The sequence below is a fragment of the Furipterus horrens genome, unplaced genomic scaffold, assembly GCF_987537825.1.
Source record: "Furipterus horrens unplaced genomic scaffold, mFurHor1.1.pri manual_scaffold_11, whole genome shotgun sequence".
Taxonomy (NCBI): Eukaryota; Metazoa; Chordata; class Mammalia; order Chiroptera; family Furipteridae; genus Furipterus; species Furipterus horrens.
In genome coordinates, this window is record NW_028327181.1 from 12,122,002 (window position 1) to 12,140,413 (window position 18,412).

At 51.5% G+C, this 18,412-nt stretch overlaps 1 protein-coding gene across 1 annotated transcript in view; it reads left to right on the forward strand.

Annotated features, from left to right (window-relative positions):
* Positions 1-18,412, forward strand: part of KIAA1671 (KIAA1671 ortholog) — a 172,642-nt gene that overhangs the window by 66,049 nt on the left and 88,181 nt on the right. Inside the window, exon 5 of the mRNA XM_090290567.1 lies at positions 600-734. Coding sequence (XP_090146693.1) covers positions 600-734 — 135 coding nt within the window. The remainder of the gene's footprint in view (positions 1-599; positions 735-18,412) is intronic.

Genomic DNA, 18,412 nt, shown 5'->3' on the forward strand with positions numbered 1-18,412 from the left:
TAACTGAATAGAAAAAAATGACCATCTATGGTCCTGTCTTATTTATATACTATTTCTGTATCTGTGCATATGTGTGTATGTGCTTGAATCCATGGAGAGATATCTAAAATGAGGCCACCAAGAGTTATTAGTGGCAGTAATAAGGCTGGATAATGTTTATGGAGGGCTTCCCACTGCCAGGCTTGTGGGGGAGACACCATCCAGGTGTCCAGGACCCATGCATGTCCACCCCCTGGTGGCAGCACAGTGTCATACACTTTCTGTGTGCTGTTCCTTGCTAGGTTCTCCCATGAAACTAGAAGCTGAGCACTGTTATTACTGGTCTTTTCCCACACGGTCAGAGGATCAGAGAGGTTAAGACACTCACCTGAACTCACACAGTTATTAAATGGCTGAGGCCGGGCTGAACCCAGACTTGAGATCCTACATATTGCTTCTCATCATTGAGGCTATGGGGTGGCAGTGGGGGCGGGGTTTTCTGGAGCTTGACTTCTCTTCTTTGCCCTTTTAGGTACAGAATGGACTCCCGTGGTGTGACATGGTCTTCCTGTACGTGGCAAAGCCCCAGTAAAGTCCTTCTCTTGTGTTTTGTGTCTCAGGTGCCATCTCGAGACCTGAGGAGGGAGGATGCCTTCCGGGACAGCGAGCCGCCTCTCCAGCAGTTGTCCCCTGTGGCTTTGGGCCCCCGGAGAAGCCACAGCTTCTGCAAGGACAAGAGGAGCGGGGCCTTCGTGGTGAGTGATATGACGTAGCCAGAGTGGAATCTGCTGGCGGTGTTTGTTGTCAGAATGTGGCTGCATGGAGACTCCCAGCTGGCCCAGGGGCCTGAGGGGGTCGAGACAGGCAGGTGCTTGTCTGGGAGTCTGACCTTGTGGAGAAGGTTTGGTGGCTCTGCTGAGAAAGTCCTCCTTCTTCTCCGGTTTCTGGCCCAATGCAGAGAGGTAACCCAGCTGTCTGGCATGGAGCCGTTAAGAGAGTGTGTACTGGGATCTGAAACTCCTGCGTTCGAATCCTGCTCCCATCTCCTCTTAGCCCGTTGAAGCAATTTATTTAATTTCTCTGCACTTTATAGTCTCTCCATCAGCTGGAAAATGGGATCGCGATTCTTAATTCTTTTGTGCCCATTGGGAAGATGGAGTAAGATTGGGAGTCGGTCCAGGCACACAGGACAAGCACTTGATAGCTGTGGTCCCCATGGCAGGTGGTGTTAAGCTGGTTCTGGAGCCAGATCAGCTGGGTTCAAATCCTAGCTCTGTATGCAGATTGGCCTCTGGCCTCAGTTTCCTCACTTGTAAAATGGGGATGATAATAGTATCTACTTCACAGGGCTGATGTGTGTGTTGGATAGGATGATGTGGGAGGTGTTCCCGCGTGCACAGCCAACACTGTAGTGTTATCATTATCATGATTATTATTGTTTTTGCATCTCCTTAGGCCAGCACCTCCTCTCTCTTAGCCTGTTTCCTTGCTTGTGAAAGGAGGCAAGTCAAGGATGCAGCAGGGCCCCAGGGATGCTCCCTCCTCCAGAGCCTCAGGGTCCCCAGGGCTTTGTCACTTCCTGGTTTTGGTGATTTTCTTTTCTTTCTTTTGTTTTTGGACTTTAGCTCCATGATACTTAGAGATCTACCAAGTTCTGCACTTGCTCACGAAGTCCCTTCTGGGCCCCGGGTCCCACATGGGGGCCTCTAAGGTAGATGTTTCTTTGATAAGGCAACTAGTTCTGCTCACATGTTCTTTTGTTTTTTTTTAAATAATTTATTTTTTTGTTTGTTTATTTATTTCATTTTTAGAGAGAGGGAAAAGGAGAAAGATAGGGAGAGAAACATCACTGTGTGGTTGCCTCTCACTCGCGCTTCCAACTGGAGACCTGACGTGCAACCTAGTAATGTGCCCTGACTGGGAATCGAACCAGCGACACTTGGCTCGCAGGCTGATGCTCAATCCACTGAGCCACAGCAGCCAGGGCTTCACAGGTCCTTTTTGCTCACACAACTTCATGCATTGCAGTGATACTTGTGCCTGATCTCATGTCTCTGAGACGTGGGATCCTCCCGCATTGAAATCCTAGGTCCATTCCTTCTAGCTTTATATGGCCATGGGCAAGACACGTCACTTCCCTGAACCTTGGTTTCCTCCCTGTAAAACGGGGTGAAGAAGATGCCCCTGGCAGGGACCTGACTGGGGGACTGGGGCAGCAGACCCAGAGGAGTGCAGACCTCTGGGAGACATCTGCTGAGCAGCCCTGGAAAGTTTTCCCAAGTGTTCCGATCTCAGCCACAGACATGCACCCATTTGAAACCTGCCTGGTTTTTTCATTAAATGCTCCCCTCCACTGATTTCTTTCTTACCCTTTCCTCCATTCACTCTCAGGTGGCACCGACTCAGCTTATCTGATTGTACTTGAACTTTTGTGTGTGTGTGTGAAGACAAGGGTTATAGAGAGAAAAGCATTTAAAACCGGTCTTTTTATAGTCTCTGCTCGCTGGCATCCTCCCTCGTCGCCCGGCTCCTCCTCTTCCACTCGCTGTCATTGAGGAGCCTTTGTCCTTGGAGTCCTTGTGTGGCTTGCCTTGGCTCCCTCCTTCAGGCCTCCGAGGCTCCTGCCCTATTGCTGCCTGCTTGATTTCCTCTCCTCCAGAGGAGGATGGGTGGGGCCTGAACCCCCACAGGGCTGGGGTGGAAGACCTCATTTCTCCACTTTCAGGACACATGTCTGCAATTCTGGGGAGTGGCCACTAGGAGGTGGTGGTGTTCAGCTCACTTTCTGGTCGCTTCAAAACCTGCCACAGGGACTTGAGCACTGGGTTCTGGAGGCTGAAAGAAGTGGGTTCATGTTCCAGTTCTGCCACTGTGTGACCTTGGTCATGTGACTCGGTGGACCTTCTTGAACCTCGGTTTTTCTTCTCTAAAATGAGGATGGTCCTGTGTGGCCTCAAGAATATTTTTGTGAGCAGTAAATGAGATCACTCAGCACTGAGAATGATCAGTGGTCACTTTTCCTTCTTTCTCCCCATCGCCTTCCTTTTTACCTTATCCTCTCTTTCTCTTCTGCCTCCCTTTCCCTCCCACCTTCTCCTCACCCCCTCCTCCTCTCCCTTTTTTGTCACCTTTCAACACTCTCATTATAAATGGGGAAACTGAGGCCCAGATAGTGGGCATGAGTTAGCCAGGGTGACCCTCTGGATCAGGATTGGGGTCCTGAGCCCTTGGCCCTACTGGCTGCGCCTACTCCTCAGGAAATTGGTTGGACTTGTGTTTGGTACTTTGTGAGGTGTTTGGTGAACATCTGTTATTCCCACACTGTTTCGATGAATGATTTTGTGCTGTTCGTTTCCAGTTTAGATTCAGATTCATCCCCATTTTTTTGAGCCTATGTATCAGATCTTATCAATCCCCAGTCTGCCCCCATGTTAGGGAGTATAAATCCCATTTTGCAGAGGAAGGAACTGAGGCTCAGAGAGGTTAAACTACTTGCCCAAGGCTACACAGTTAGCAAGCCGGGATCTGGAATGGAAGCTGAGCCTGCTTCACTGTCAGCCTTGGACCTGGGTCCTTTCTGCCATGGGGCTGTGCTTTTGGCCTGTCACCAACCCCTGCCATCCCTTCTCTCCCCGTGAGTCTGCACCATTTGGTGTGTGCTAGCCCACGAGGAAACTAGACACCCTGGACCCCGTGGCTGAGAACGTGATATAGTCCAGCCCGGGGTTGGCTGACTGCTGTTCTGCCATGGCCGCCAGCCTGCTAAAGGGTGCCTGGTACCCGTCATGGGGGCCGATCTGCACAGCCACACCCACCCCTGGCTCAGCCACAGGCTGGTCCGACCCTGAGTATGAATGAGGTCCTCTGGTCTGGCCTAGGTACTTTTCAGAGGTGAACAAGTAAGTTTACCCCTTAGCACTTCTGTTTTCCTCCGTTGTAAAATGGGGAATCATAGCAATAACAATGCTTTATACTTACAGTGCATACAGTGTAGGTATTATCCCCATCTTACAGATGGGAAAACTGAGGCTCAGAGCCATGAAATACCTCTCCAATGGTCTGCGTGTGGAGTCCATACTCCTAACCTTCTGCTGAACTTCCTCCCACTTCTCTACTTTATAGGTGTGTGTATGTGGGGGGTGGGGGGGTGGAGCTGAAATGGTAAAGGGTAACTTCCTGATAATTACTACCTGCTGTTATGGTATTGTTAATTATTATTTGCTATCAGTGTTTTTTTCCCTACGTTCTCTTGAAGGGCTATTGATGGGACAGGATATCGTCCCCAGTGTTCGGAGTTTTGTGCAGCTGAGGAACTCTGAGGCCTGGTGAGGAAGGTCTCTGGTCCAGGCTTCTGAGGTAGCTGGAGGCAGAGCTGGGGCTGGAATTTCGCTTTTCTGATTCCCTGGTGTCCCCTTCCCCTGTTCCTTTAAGAGGTACCCTTAGGTCCTCGCTCTCGTGTGGCAGATTTGAGCCCCATGCTGGTCCTCCTCCCTACCCCCATCCATGGGTGGACACACCCTCTTTTTCCCATAAGGTGGACCTTTGGTCTGCACACACACAGGGACCATAAAACACAGTGACTCAGTTGTGGTTGCAACTCTGGGCCACAGTTCACCCCATAGGCCCCTCTTATGGTTTATGAAGGCACCAGCTGCGGGGGGTCCCTGAGATGGGGCTGGCAGGTGGGCCTCTGGTAACCTCGAGAATATTCTCCCAAATCCCCAAACCCCACAGTGGGCATTTGCTGGGCTCACTTAGTGACGAATTTATTTCCTGGGGCCTGTTGTGTGCCAGGCCCTGAGTGAGGGTCCTGGAGATTCTTCCACTCAGTCCCCAGGTTTACAGTCCAGTGGGACCTGAGGATGGCCTGGGAGGGTCTAGTTAGGACAAAGGAAGGGGGAATGGCATGTGCAAAGGTGTGTTTGGGGGACAGTGAATAGGTCACTTTGGCTGAGGTGGAGTGTTTGAGGTTTCAGTCTTTCTTTTGACAGATACTTACCTGCCTGTCCTAGGCGCGGTGCTGGGCATTGGGCTGCAGTTATGAGCAGGAGGTAGATAAATAATTGCAGTGGGTTCTAACAGCTCCTGTTCATTGAGCACTTAGTGAGTGTCATGGGCGGTACCTGCCTGCCTTCATTTAATTTGTTCAAGGTTCAAAGCCTCCCCAGAGGAGGGGGGCGTGTCTCCATGTGGGGGAGCCTCACAGAGGGGGGACACTTGTCGTAAGTCTTGGAGGATGAACATGTGTTTGCGAGACAGGTGTAGTCTGGCAAGTCGTTTTCCCGGTGGCAGGACCAGCCTGGGCAAAGGTTTAGGGGCGTGAAGCTGTGTTCTGTAGGCGGAGTGTATTCCAGAGTCCAGGAGTGGCCCAGAGTCTCTTTTAAACTTCACTTTGTTGCATCCTTCCCGGACGCTGCCCGGTGTGTGTTTTAATGGTGAGTTCAGACTACCCACATCTGTTGCTGATGAAACTGTGGTCCTTGTTTTGGGGGGGTGACACCGTCTCCCCGCAGCTGTCATCCTGCTGCCATCTCTGTACACAGATCTTCCAGGGCAGTCACTGAAAGTTTGAGAGCATTTGGACCTGATGGCTTTATTATAATAACTGGAGAATGGGCGTGTGTGTGTGTGTCGCTTCTAATGACCAGACTGATAATTCTTGTGAATATCATCAACCTGAGATAGAGGGGACTCTTGAGGTCACCCCCAGTGGATGTATCGCTGGTCCTGGTTAGAGATTCTCCTCGAATTCCAGTGGGTTGACGAAGTGTTCAGATGGGAAGGAAAAAAAGTCAAAATGAAAGACCACACATGGACCGCTAATAAGACCTCATCAACGACTGTGCCTAAAAGACAAGTTGTGAATAAAGATTTTACGGTTTCTTATTTGTCTGGGGGGTGGACTGTCCTTCTGTAGTGTGTTGTTTGGCATGCCCACACGTGACGTTAGGCTTGTGTTCATGTCACGTTGAAGTGAACATGCATTGGGACTGTCGCTCACTGGCTTCACCAAAAGGGCTAATTTGCGTCACACAGCACAATGTGCAGAGGTGGAGACTGCCCGCTCAGCCCAGCTCCGCGTCGCTGGGAGTCTTGGGCTTCCCCTCATGCTTCGAGCCTCATGGCGCCCAGGCGGCTGCCACTTATCCAAGGACTAGGTCGTCTTTCAGGCAGGAAGACGTGGGAATCCGGACAGGCCATGTCAGCCAAATCTGCTATTTTAATCGAGGAAGTAAACGCTTGTCCCTTATCAGCCCCCAGACGTCCCCTTACGTATCACAGGCCAGACGTAGATCACAGGGCCACTCCTAGCAGCAAGAGAGTCCGGGGAAGCCCATCTTCAAGTCTCGCAGCCTCTGTAATGGAAGTTGGCCAAGTTGGCAATGGCCGTTGGTCATTCCACAAACAGGACCCTTTATTACACAGCCTGAAAGAAAGTGGGGATTGTCAGTCAGGTTCTTGACAAGGAAGCCTTGGCCCCTAAACCAGGATATGGGGCAAGAGAGACAATCTTCCCAGTGTCTGAATGCTGTGCTCTAAGATGGCCCTGGGCTTTTAAGATGGGAAGGCCAAATTTTTGCTCTGCAAGGCTCAGAGAAGTGGGGGGAAGCCTGAGGGTAGAGACAGGCTGGATGGAAGCTGCCCTGAGGCCAGAAGGACCCTCCGGGCGGGTCGGGATGACGCCTGGGTTTGGGAGCATGAGTGTGGAGCTGAGTGGTGAGAAGCGGGACGTGCACCAGGCCCTTGGAAAGCCCAGGAACCCTCCGACCCGTGGCCGTTTCCACGTGTTAGTTGCTTCTTGTCTTTCACTGCTGGGTCGAAAGGGCTGGAGAAGCCTGAGTAATATCTCAGCTGATTCAAGTTCCTCTTCTGGATGAAAACCAGCCAGACTAGAAAGCTTTTGTTTCCTAGGTCTTAAAAGGCAAATAGCCAGTTGTACCTCTGATTTTGTATCGGGAGAATATTTTTGTTCATCCATTTACCCAGCTATCGCTCTAGCCACCTGTCACCCATCTGTCCATCCATCCATCCATCCATCCATCTTCTACCCAGTTATTAATACATACAAAACTCTAAGGCTGTAAAGATGAATAAGTTAACCTCTGTCCTCAAATTCCTCATATTCATAGACTATAAATGAATAATTATGTAATCTGGGGTGATAAATAGTAGTCATTCATTTATTCACCCATTTATTTATTCAGCAGGTATTTATTGAGCACCTACTGTGTGTCATATGTGTATGTGTGATTTCTCCCCTCCTGGAGCTCATACTCTAGGGTAGGGAAACAAGATGTTAAAGAGGGAGCCAGAATCAAAAGCAAGAGACTTTCAGATGCTGCCAAGTGTCATGAAGACAGCAAAAGTAGGGTGTTTGGAACTGAGTGACGGAAGAGGAGAGTGGTTGGGGGCTATTTCATATTAGCAGTCAGGAGAGCAGCTCTGAGGAGGTGACTTTTGAGCTGAGACCTGAAGAAGGAGGATCCAGCCATGTAGAGGAATCAGAAGGAGAGCATCAGGCAGAGGAAACAGCAAGTGCAAAGGCCCTGGGGCTTTCTGTGTTCAGTAGTATGACTAGTAATGGTAATAATGACAATGACACTGTCACTAGGGCTGGAGTGGAAAGAATGAGCAATGAGGGAGTTGGCATGGGTCAGATCACACCAAGGCCTTGTCGGTCACTGTAAAGAGGCTGGTTCTGGGTAAGCACAAAGGAGGAGAGAGGTATCATAGTATGTGGAGAGATCCAGACAACATCAGAGCTAGACTCCAGTGGAAGAAGGAATCTGCCTAGGTTGAGGGGAATGGCATGCACCTACTTACAGAAGAATAGAAGGACATGGGTTTTCCAGGAGCTGCAAGGGGGTTACCTGGGGAATTGTGGGGATGAGGCAGGAGAACGTAGACAAGGATGAGAAGGACCCTCAGGGTCAGAATAAGGCTTGGTATTAGCCTGTCAGAGGCACCCAGGAGCCAGGAACGGTGATGACCAGGACACCATCACAGATGTGGCCTCGGAGCGCCCTCTAGTGGACATTGTAAGAGCGGGGTCGAAGAGCATAAGCTGGAAGCAGGAAACCGGTTGGAGGCTGTTGCAGTAAGCTGGGCAATATCATTTTAAAAAATTGTTGTAGTTGAATATACATAACATAGCATTTACCATTTAACCATTTATACATATTCTTCATTATGCTTAGAAAGTAGTCACTAAGTACATTCACGTTGTACAGCCATAACTGCTCTCCATTTCCAGAACTTTCTCATCATCCCCAACAGAAACTCTGTCCTTTTCAACACTAACTCCCTGTTCCTGCCTCCCACTAGCCCCTGGCAACAACCTCTGTTCTACATTCTGTCTTTATGAATTTGCCTATTCTAGATCCTTCGTATAAATGGAATCATACTTTATTTGGCCTTTTTTGTCTGGCTTACTTCACTGAACATAATGCCTTCAATGCTCATCCATGTCGTAGCATGCATCAGAACGTCATTCCTTTTCAAGGCTGAGTATCAGGCCTTCGTGTGTATGCACTCTATTTTGTTGATCCATTCCTCTGTTGATGGACACTTGGGTTGTTTCCACCTTTGATCATTATGAATCGTGCTACTGGGAACATTGGTGTATAAGTATCTGTCAGTTATTGTGGATATATGCCAGGGAGTGGAATTGCTCAAAAAACATGTGGTGATTCTATGTTTAACTTTTTGAGGAACCACCAAATGGTTTTCTGCAGTGGATTTACCAGCAATGCACAGAGTTCTAATTTCTCCATATCCTGGCCAATACTCATTATTTTCTGCTTAAAAATAACAAACATAATAGCCAGCCTCATGAGTGTGAAGTGGTACCTCATTATGGATTTGGCTTGCATTTCCTTAATGACTAGTGATGTTGATCATCTTTTCATGGGCATCTTGGCCAGTTGTATATCTTCTTTGCCTATTTTTGAATCAGGTTGTTTGTTTTTCTGTTGTTGAGATGTGGGAGTATTATATATATATATAATATTATTATATATATTCCAGATACTCATTCCTTATCAGATACATGATTTGAAAATATTTTCTCCCATTCTGTGGGTTTTCTTTTCACTGTCTTGACAGTGTTCTTTGATGCATAAACATTTTTTATTTCACTGAAGACCAATTATCTATCTACTTACCCTTTTGTTGCCTGGAAAATAATATTTTAAAATTAAAGTGTAACATGCATACAGAAAAGAGCACATGTCTTAAGCCTGATGGCCTGGGTTTGAATCCCCACTCTGCTACTTACCAGCTCTGTGACCTCGAGCCAGTTACTTACCTTCATGCCTCTGTTTCCCTGCTTGTAAACAAGATAATAACAGAGCCTGTGCATTAGAAATGCAGTGAGGCTAGATGAATTAATGCACATGAGACAGTATAAGCAGCGCCTGTCACTGAGTAGGTGCCACTCCGTGACGCTTTTTAAGTGTTTGCTGTTATTACGATGACTCTATATGATATATTGAGTTTCTGCATGGCAGACATTGCTAAGCACTGTAACAACATTATTCAGTTACCCATTTAATCCTCACAAACCCCAAGAGATGGGTATTCACTGTTCCCATCTTGTAGATGAGAAAACCGAGGCCTGGGCCTTTATGAGTCTTGCCCTGTGCCATTTCCTGGCACTTTTCTCCGAAGTGACCTCACTACCTCAGGCTCAGAGAGGGGAGGTGACTGACCTAAGGACTCACAGCGAAGAAACAAGAACACCTGGATTGTATCCCGGCCCATGGACTCGGCCCTTGCAGCTAGAAGAATTTGGAAGAAGGCTGGCATCCTGCCTGGATGGATTTTGTTTCATTTGTGCCACTGGAGCCCCCGGGCACTGTGGACTCCCCAGGGACTGAGGCTTCGGATGGCCCCCCAGCTGAGTCCAGACTGCGCCGGCAGGGGGCCAGAAATGACAGGGACACCTGCCCTCCTACAGTGGGGCAGGTGGGGGCGGGGGGAGGCAGCAACCTGGTACATGCCCGCCCCTTAGTGGACCTGTGCAGGATTGTGAGTGCTGTGGTTTCCTGGGAGCTGGGAGGGGATTGTGGAACATAGTGTCACTCCATCCGGTCCCACAGTGCATTGCCACCATTTCACAGGTGAGGAAGCGGAGGCCCAGGGGGGTGACAATGATCTAGTCCTTTTGTTTTTCCTCTTTGGGAAGGTATGTGTGAGAATGATGCTCGGACTGGGATCCCCTTGACTCCTGTTTTCTGATACAAAGTAAATCATTAACACATAGGCACACTTTTAACTGCTCATAGTCACAATTACTTGCTTCACCTGTCACAACTGACTAAAACACACTAGGGGGCCACCACACCCTGGCAAGGTTGCTGTGGTCCATATGCATCCCCACCTGCCAGGGTGCACACAAGTGCATTTAGTACATGCACACACACACACACACGCACGCACATACACCCTCAGAAACCAGGGATAAGCCCCACTAGACCCAGATTCTAATCTCTTTCAGCTGCTGGCCTGTGGCTTGGGATACCCACCTGAGCCTCAGTTTCCTCGTCTGTGAAATGGGTTAGAGAATCCCACTCTGTGCCCCTTGTGAGTGGATGAGAAAGACGTTGGGAAGCTTAAGTTGCTGGACAGGTGTTAGTAGTCAGAGTTCTAGGCAGACTTTATAATTCATTCCAGAAGCATTTGTTGAGCTCCTACTGTGTGCTAAAGAGAAGTCAGATTCACATTTGTTCCTGGAGGATAAAAATTCCATTTGTATTCAGGAGCCAATCCGGTGTCCGCATGATGACCTTCAAGACTGGGTCTGGCCTGACCCCTGGCCACCCATGTGACCGCCTCTCCTAGCACATGTCCTTTGTTCACTCCACTCATGACACACAGGTCTTCAGAATGTTCCCTTAATGTGCCAGGTGTGTTTCTACCCCAGGGCCTTGGCACAAGCTGTTTGCTCTCCTCCAGATGCCCTCCTCACTTCCCTCCCTTTCCACTTCCCTCTGTAAGTCATCTGTCAGCTCAAATGACACTGCTCAGCTGGGTCTTCCCTGATGCCATATCTAAAGAAGGACCCCTGGTCCCCATGCCTCTCTCCCAGCACACCCATTGTTACAAGCAGGGTCCTCTTATCTCCCAGTGGAGGCTCTGAGCGGCAGGAACACCGAGCACAGTGCCTGGTGCATAGGAGACCCACAGCACATGTGTGTGGAATGAATGAATGAAGTAGCGCCTGCCTCCTCCATCGTCAGCATCCGCCACCGGAGTGGGACACTTGTGATATACAATCGACAGACCTACATCAACACATCATCATCACCCCAAGTCCGTAGTTTACATTAGAGCTCACTCTTTGTGTTGTACATTCTGTGGGTTTGGACAAATGTATTATAACATTTATCCATCGTATGGTATCACTCAGAGTAGTTCGCTGCCCTAAAAGCCTGTGTTCTGCCTCTGTCCCTTCCTACCCTCCACCCCCACCCCCGGCAATCACTCATCTTTTTCCTGTCTTTATATCCTTTAAGTTGCCTCCGTGTTTCTTCATGGCTCGCTAGCCCGTTTCTTTTTAGCACTGAATAATATTCCATTGCCTGGAGGTACCGCGATTAGTTTATCCATTCACCTACTGAAGAACATGTTGGTTTTTCCCAAGTTTTGTTAATTATGCATAGAGCTGCTGTAAACATCTATGTGGGTTTTTGTGTGGAGCTAAGTTTCCAGCTCTTTTGGGTGAATACCAAGGAGCATGATTGCTGGGCCATATGGTACGATAGGTTTGCTTTTGTACCCTGTCGCTTTTTTCAGTGTACAATTCAGTGGCTTTTAGTATAGTATCCAGAAAATTATGTACCTGTCAAACAATGTATTTTACAAGATCTTCACTAACTCCAGAAGAAACCAAGCTCCCCTTAGCAAGCAATCCCCAACGCCCTCCTTGATAGTCCTTCCATTTATCGACCCCCTAGGATGTGCCAGGCACCTGGCTTGGTTCATTCTCATGGTGACCCTACGAGGCAGGGACAATTCCTGTTACCGTTTTCCAGAGGAAAAGGCTGAGGCCCACATCACTCAGCTGGGAGGTGGTGGACCTGAGATTTGAACCCACGTGGAACCTGCTTGGAGGATCTGACACAAGAATTCGATGTTTCCCAAACTCCAGTCATTCTCGCGTCCCCTTGAAACTCCTCATACTCATGAACCACGTTGGACTTACATTCAGTTAATGTTTTTCTTGGACCTCGACTCACTTTTTAATATAACAGCTTTAATGAGATATGACCCACATACCATAGAAGTCGCTTATGTAAAGGGTACAGTTCAGTTTGTTCACTCCCACCTTCAGAACATTTTCCTCACCCCCGAAAAGAAAGCTGCTCCCATTAGCTGCCACCCCTTCACCTGCCTCCTTCCAGCCATAGGCAACTTCTCTCCTTTCTGTGTCTCTGGTCTATTCCAGGTCCCACAGAAATGGAATCAGACACTGTGCATCCCAGGGCCCTTTTCTCACTTACTGCAGTGTGCTAGGGGTCCATCTTTGCCGTGGCGTGGGCCAGTCCTTCATCGCTCTCTATGGCTGAATATGATCTTGTACGACCATAGCACGTTTGGGTTACCTGTTCATCAGCTGGTGGACAGTTGTTTTTTCCCTCACTTTTTGGCTCTCCCATCATTTTTATGGTCCCGTGGTTCCTGGTTTCATCTCTTCACAACTCTGACCTCTCTCTGCGCTTTGTATTCGTTTGTTTTCTGATTCTTGTCTCCCTGCACTGAACAAGGATTGCAGGATTGTGGGGTTCTTGGCTCCCTTGTTTACCGCTGTGTGGTCAATACAGAGTCGATGCTCAGTCCGTGTTTGTAGTGTTTGTTGAATGAGTGAGTGAGCGAGGGAGTGAGTGGATGGCTGAGTCAGCAGCCAGGAGGGGAGGGTGATCCATTTCCCCTGCCTTGGTTTTGGGAGGGGGCGCGCAGAGTGGTTCAAGGGCGATCGCGGCTGGTGTGGTGGGTGAGGAGGCGAGTCAGAGGCAGGAAGAGCTGCCTGGGCCGAGGGCTTGGCCCGAGCCAGGCTGGGCAGCTTGACAGCTAAGCCACGACAGTGGTTTGTTGTCCTGGACACGTCGCTCCTGGGAGGGGACCCTCGTGTTCTCAGGGAGACCCCTCTGTACTGAACGGAGGATGTTTAGGGGTGAAATGGAGAAGTTGGTCAGACAGGCTAGAGTTCCTAGGACCAAGTCCTCCTCTGTATTCCCAAATGCCTGGCCTCAGACAGATGCACCCAGTCACCTCCCTTGAGATTCTGGATCAGGAGCGCCATGCAGGGCCCAGGCCAGGCCAGGCAGCGACAGGGACTTTGTGACAGAAGGAGATGAAGGAGGGAAGCACTTGCGTTCCAGCTCACCCCTGCCCAGAGACGCTAGACCATCCAGTGTTCTAAGCACAGCTGATGATCTTGACCTTCATGTAAATCTCACTGTGTTTATAGGTCAGAGCAAATATATTTATATTTACATTCGGCCACACCCAACTGCCTCGGCTAACCCATGGGGTATTGGCAGTCTTGTGTCACATGCTGTCTGAATCCTTGCCACAACTTATGGGAAAACTGAGGCTTGGGGAAGGGAAGGGACTCATACAGTGGGCAGCTGCCACAGGCAGGACTCTTGGAAGCCTCCACACTCTGGTGACATCAGAGCGCCCTCCAGGGGGTGTTCTAGCTGCAGTTTCTCTCTGCCGCGCCCCGCCCCCCCAAATCCAAGGTACCAGTTTCCTTGTGCAGTGCTCCAAGTGACCACCAGGGGGCAGGATGGAGGTGACCCATTTTCAACACTGTTTTTTATTGGCTTTTAATCCCTTCCACATCAGGGCTTTCACTCAATAAACATGAAGAAGCCAAGGTTTTCATGACCATTTAGATTTCTGTTAACACATGCCATTGAGGTAGGCACACGTGTCACCCAGCTCTGTCACCCATCAGATTCTGGTCAGTTTCCATTTTACATGCTGGACATCAGAGCTGCGGGGCTGAGCTGAGACATTCAGCCTGCACAGCCCTGGCCAGCATTTTTCCTCAGCAATGTCTCCTCCGACTCCTCCCCTCTCCCCTCTTCCCTCCTCCTCCTCTTTTTTCTGCTTTTCCTTCGCTGCTTCCTCTTTCCTCTTTCTTCTCCTCTCCAAAAGGTTATAGAAGTATAATTTGCATACTTTAAAATTCACTCATCATCAGTGTACAATTTAATCGTCTTTAGTAAATTTACGAAGTTGCACAATCGTCACCCCTGTCTTAATTCCGGAAACTTTTCATCGCCCCCGAGAGAGACTCGTCTCCATTAGCAGTCACTCCGCTGCCTGGTTCCCGGCCCCTGTCAGCCTCTGGTCTGCACTCTGTCCCTGTCATTTGCCTTTGCGGGGTGCTGCGTACCCCTGGATCCCATGGCACGTGGTCTCCATGTCTGGCTTCTTTCCCCGAGCATGTTTTCAGTGCAGCCGCCTGGTAGTGCGTGTCTGTGCCGCCGTCCTCTGCGTTGGGCTGGCTCCTTCTTGTCCTCAGGTCACTTTTCTGCCTCAGCCTCCCCCATGTGCCCCACTGCGTGGCTGAGGGACCCCGCCTGGCTGGGCGAGAGGGGATGAAAATGTTTTGCCTTTTCTTTCAGTTGTGTGTTATAAGTGATTTCAAATGTCCTGCAGGTGATAACACTCGGTGGGTTGGCTCTGCCCCGTGGGGTGAGCTCGGAGATGCCTTGTCTGGGGTAGATGACCCCCAGTCCTGGTGGGCTGACCCCAGTCTGGGCCTCTCCTCCAGACCCAGGCAGCCAGCATGGCTGATTGGACATGACAGCAGGAAATCATGGCTGAGATGTTTTGGGTACTTACCAAGCTCTGGGCTTGTATTGCCTCCTTTCCCCTCCCAGTGACCCTGTGGAGCACGCACTGTCGTCACCCCAAATTTTCTTGAGGGAACTGGGGCACAGAGAGGTTAAACAGCTAGTTAGTGCTGGGGTCAGGAGCTGAACCCAGGCAGCCTGCCTTCGGTGCCCACACCCTCACCGACACCATGGATGGCCTCTGTGAGGCACGCCGTCCTCTCCTAGGTCTCAGGTCCCCCTTTGGACCAACTTCTCTGTCTGTGCCCTGAATCTTCAGCGGATTGTCAGCTGCTAGAGGACAGGGGCATGTGAATGGCTTCTGTGGGCCTCGTTGGCTGGCTGTGCGCACAGTAGGGCTCCCCACGGGGTGTTATGGATGCACCGATTCAAATGTGGTTTCCTCGTCATCAGGGCTGCGGCTGGGAGAACTGGGGACTCTCTACCCTTCAGGAAACAGCACAGAGCACCTACTAAGCGCTTGTTGGGCCATGTACCAGGCCCGGGGACCTCCACGGTGACCCAGGACCTGCATGTGGGGAGGCTGTTATCACACCAAGCACCCTCAGAGATGCTTGCTCAGAGGGCTTTCTGGGCTGTGCTGTTTGCGCTGGGCCTGAGGGGTAGCTGGCCTTCCCTAGATGGGAAGGGCATTCCTGGCAGAGGGCCCTGTCTGAGCCAAGTCGGGCAGGCAGGGGCCACTCATGTGGCTGGGGAATGGGGATGGCGGGGACCGTACAAGGAGGCCGTGTGGCAAAGGGCATAGAAGGCCGAGCCAAGAGGTAAAGTGCGCCTGATGGGCGATAGGCTCGTGGGGTTAGCAGACCCCTCCAGCATTCTTGTGTGGGAGCCACGGCGGAACCATGTCTGTCCAGCTCCTGGCGCAGGGCCTGGCCCCAGTCAGTACACAGGGAGTGGCCGGCCCGCGAGTGGGCTGCTGGGGCTCCTAGAAGGCAGGGCATTCAGATGCCTGCGAGCACCAGCACACTCTGGGCCAGGGCCAGGGGAGGAATGTGGTGGGGCCTGTCCCCGGGCAGCAGGGTGCAGTGTCTGCCCCTGTCCCCACACAGGAATGCAGACCCGCGGCAAGGCCACCCTGCCCTGCCTTTCCAGACAAGCCGGGAGTGTGTATCCCTGCATGCAGTTCTTCTGGTGCTTAAATGTTGGCAACAAGTTAAAGAATACAGCAGTGACCTGCCATCCCTCTCCTCTCTCCCAAAACTAACACCCAAACAAAAATCATTCAGGGGCCGGGGGCCAGTTTTCTATCTGCTTTATGTTTTTATTTTATTTTTTTTATTTTTGGTGAATGCCGATGTCAGTTTTAACAACCTTCCATCTTTTCTATAGTTGGGAGCTTCTGCTTAAAGCTAAGCACTCCGTGTAGAGTTGCACGACTGGACGTCCCATCTTTTTTGGGATGAAAGGACTGCCTGGCGTTGATGAGGATTGTCCGAAGACCTGCTGGGGCCAAGAGCTGTGTTAGGATGTGGGGAGCTAGGCTGACCGAGGTGGCCCTTGGGGAGCTGGCCTGGGAGGAGAGATGGAAGGACGTACAGAGAGGCGGAATGTCCCCCGGACGCGGTGCCGTGGGGCCCTGGGACTGGGAGCTGCCTGTAGTCTGGGCTGGAGGCTGTGAAGGAGGCAGGATGATTAGATCTTAATGGGGAGACCTCAACAGGAATAGGGGTGAACCAGGGGAAGAGGAAGGGCGAGCGCAGGCATTTTCGGGGCTGCCACAGTGAATGACCACACCCTTGACAGCTTAAAACAGTTGATACCTGTTCTCTCCCAGTTCTGAGGTCCAGAAGTCTGAAATACAGGGGTCAGCAAGGGCTGTGCGCCCTCCAAGATTCTGGGGGGGGCCCTTCTTGCCCCTTCCGGCGCTCGTGACTCCAGGCATGCCCTGGCGGGTAGACTTGTCCCAGCCGCGCTCCAGCCCCGGCCTCTGCCCTCACGGCGTTCTGTGTCTCAGTCTGCCCTCCGGTTTCTTACGAGGATACCTGTCGGCCTTGGGAATCCTGGATGATCTCATTTCCAAGATCCTTAACTTAGTTACATCTGCAAAGGCCTTTTTTCCAAATAAGGTGATGTTTACGGGTTCTGGGTGGACAGACCTTCCTGAGGGTCACCATCCAGGAAGGGCCTGAGCAGAAGCCCCCAGGGCAGGCACATGGCTGCGGGGTGGAGGGGGACTGGTGTGGGGGCAGGGTTTGTGGTGGGAGACAGCGGTTTGCTGGGGCATCAGGGAAGGCGGCTTCCAATGTGTGTGTGTGAGATGCCTTTGCAAGCAGGTGGTTCCCCTGACCCGGTGGGGAAGACCCCCATGGGGCGGGGGCGGGGGGCCTGGGATGTCCAGAGCGAGATAACCCAGACGAAGTAGGGGTCACTTTCGGCCTGGGGTAAGAGGTGCAGTGGGGTCCTCTGCTCCAGGGGGCACGGGAGGGTAGGGCTGGATGCCTGCCCACCCCCTGCTCCTGTCTGTGTCCTGGATGTGCCAGGGTGTCTCTGTGTCTGCACCCCACCCTCTTCCCTGCTGCCCAGCTCTCTCCTGACTGTGCTTTGTTCCCTTTGTCCCCGGAGGCTGCTTCTCCGGCCATCTGTCTCCCTGCTTCCTCCCACTTCCTTTGAGTTCATCTGTGTTCCTACCTGTGTCCTCCCTCCGCCTTGGCTTTTTCACAAGAAAAAGCTTTTTTCTCTCGGGGACCACGCTGCCCTCCCACCTGCCCCCCTATCTCTGCCCCTCTCGGCCCGTTTCTCTGTCCTTCTCCTTGTCAGACCGCCGGGGCACCTTTGTAGCTGTTCCGTTAGCCCCTCACTTAGCAGGGCCCGACTCTGAACTTTACTGTTACATAGTTAGCACCCCTGCACACACACACCCCAGATACACAGCCAGCCTGCGGGGAGCAGCCCTCCAACTGTACCCCCAACCCAGACTGTCCTGGGACTGCTGTCAGCCAGCCGGCCGTCAGGGTCCAGCCTCCGGCCGCGCCCTGGGTCAGCAAGTAGGGCTGCCTGGCCTTCTGGCTGCACCGTCCCCCGGGCAGTGAGTGGCCGGGCCATCGCGCAGGATGTGGGCGCCGAGCATTGAGGAAGCCTCAGGCCTGCTTCTGAAAGGCCCTGCAGTCACCGTGGTTTCCTGAGCTGCTGAGCTCAGCTTTCTCCCTGGGGTTCCAGCGGGTTTCCTGTCAGCTGCTTGGCCCGTGGCGCGGGGCGGTGGGGCTAAAGTGTGGGCCCAGTTGGGCCTGGGGCCTGCGGGGCGGGAGCTGGCGCCCCTCCCTCTCCTTCCTCCTCAGAAAGGGGGGCTCTGGGGCTGCCCCACTGCCTTTCCAAGCTTCAGCTGCCTTGTGTGGCTGGTGGGCCGGCAGACACCTCCCACTGGCAGCGCCCTGGGGACTGAACTTGGTGTGTCCTTCTACCTCATCCAATCTGCAAACCCTAGAGCTGCAGGGGTACGTGATCCCATTGTACAGAAGGGCTAACTGAGGCACAGAGGGCGGAGTGGCTTGGCAAGGTCACGCTCTTATGAAGGAAACATCCATGAAAGGTCACCTTGGACTGGCCTTAGGTGTGCCATAATTTGC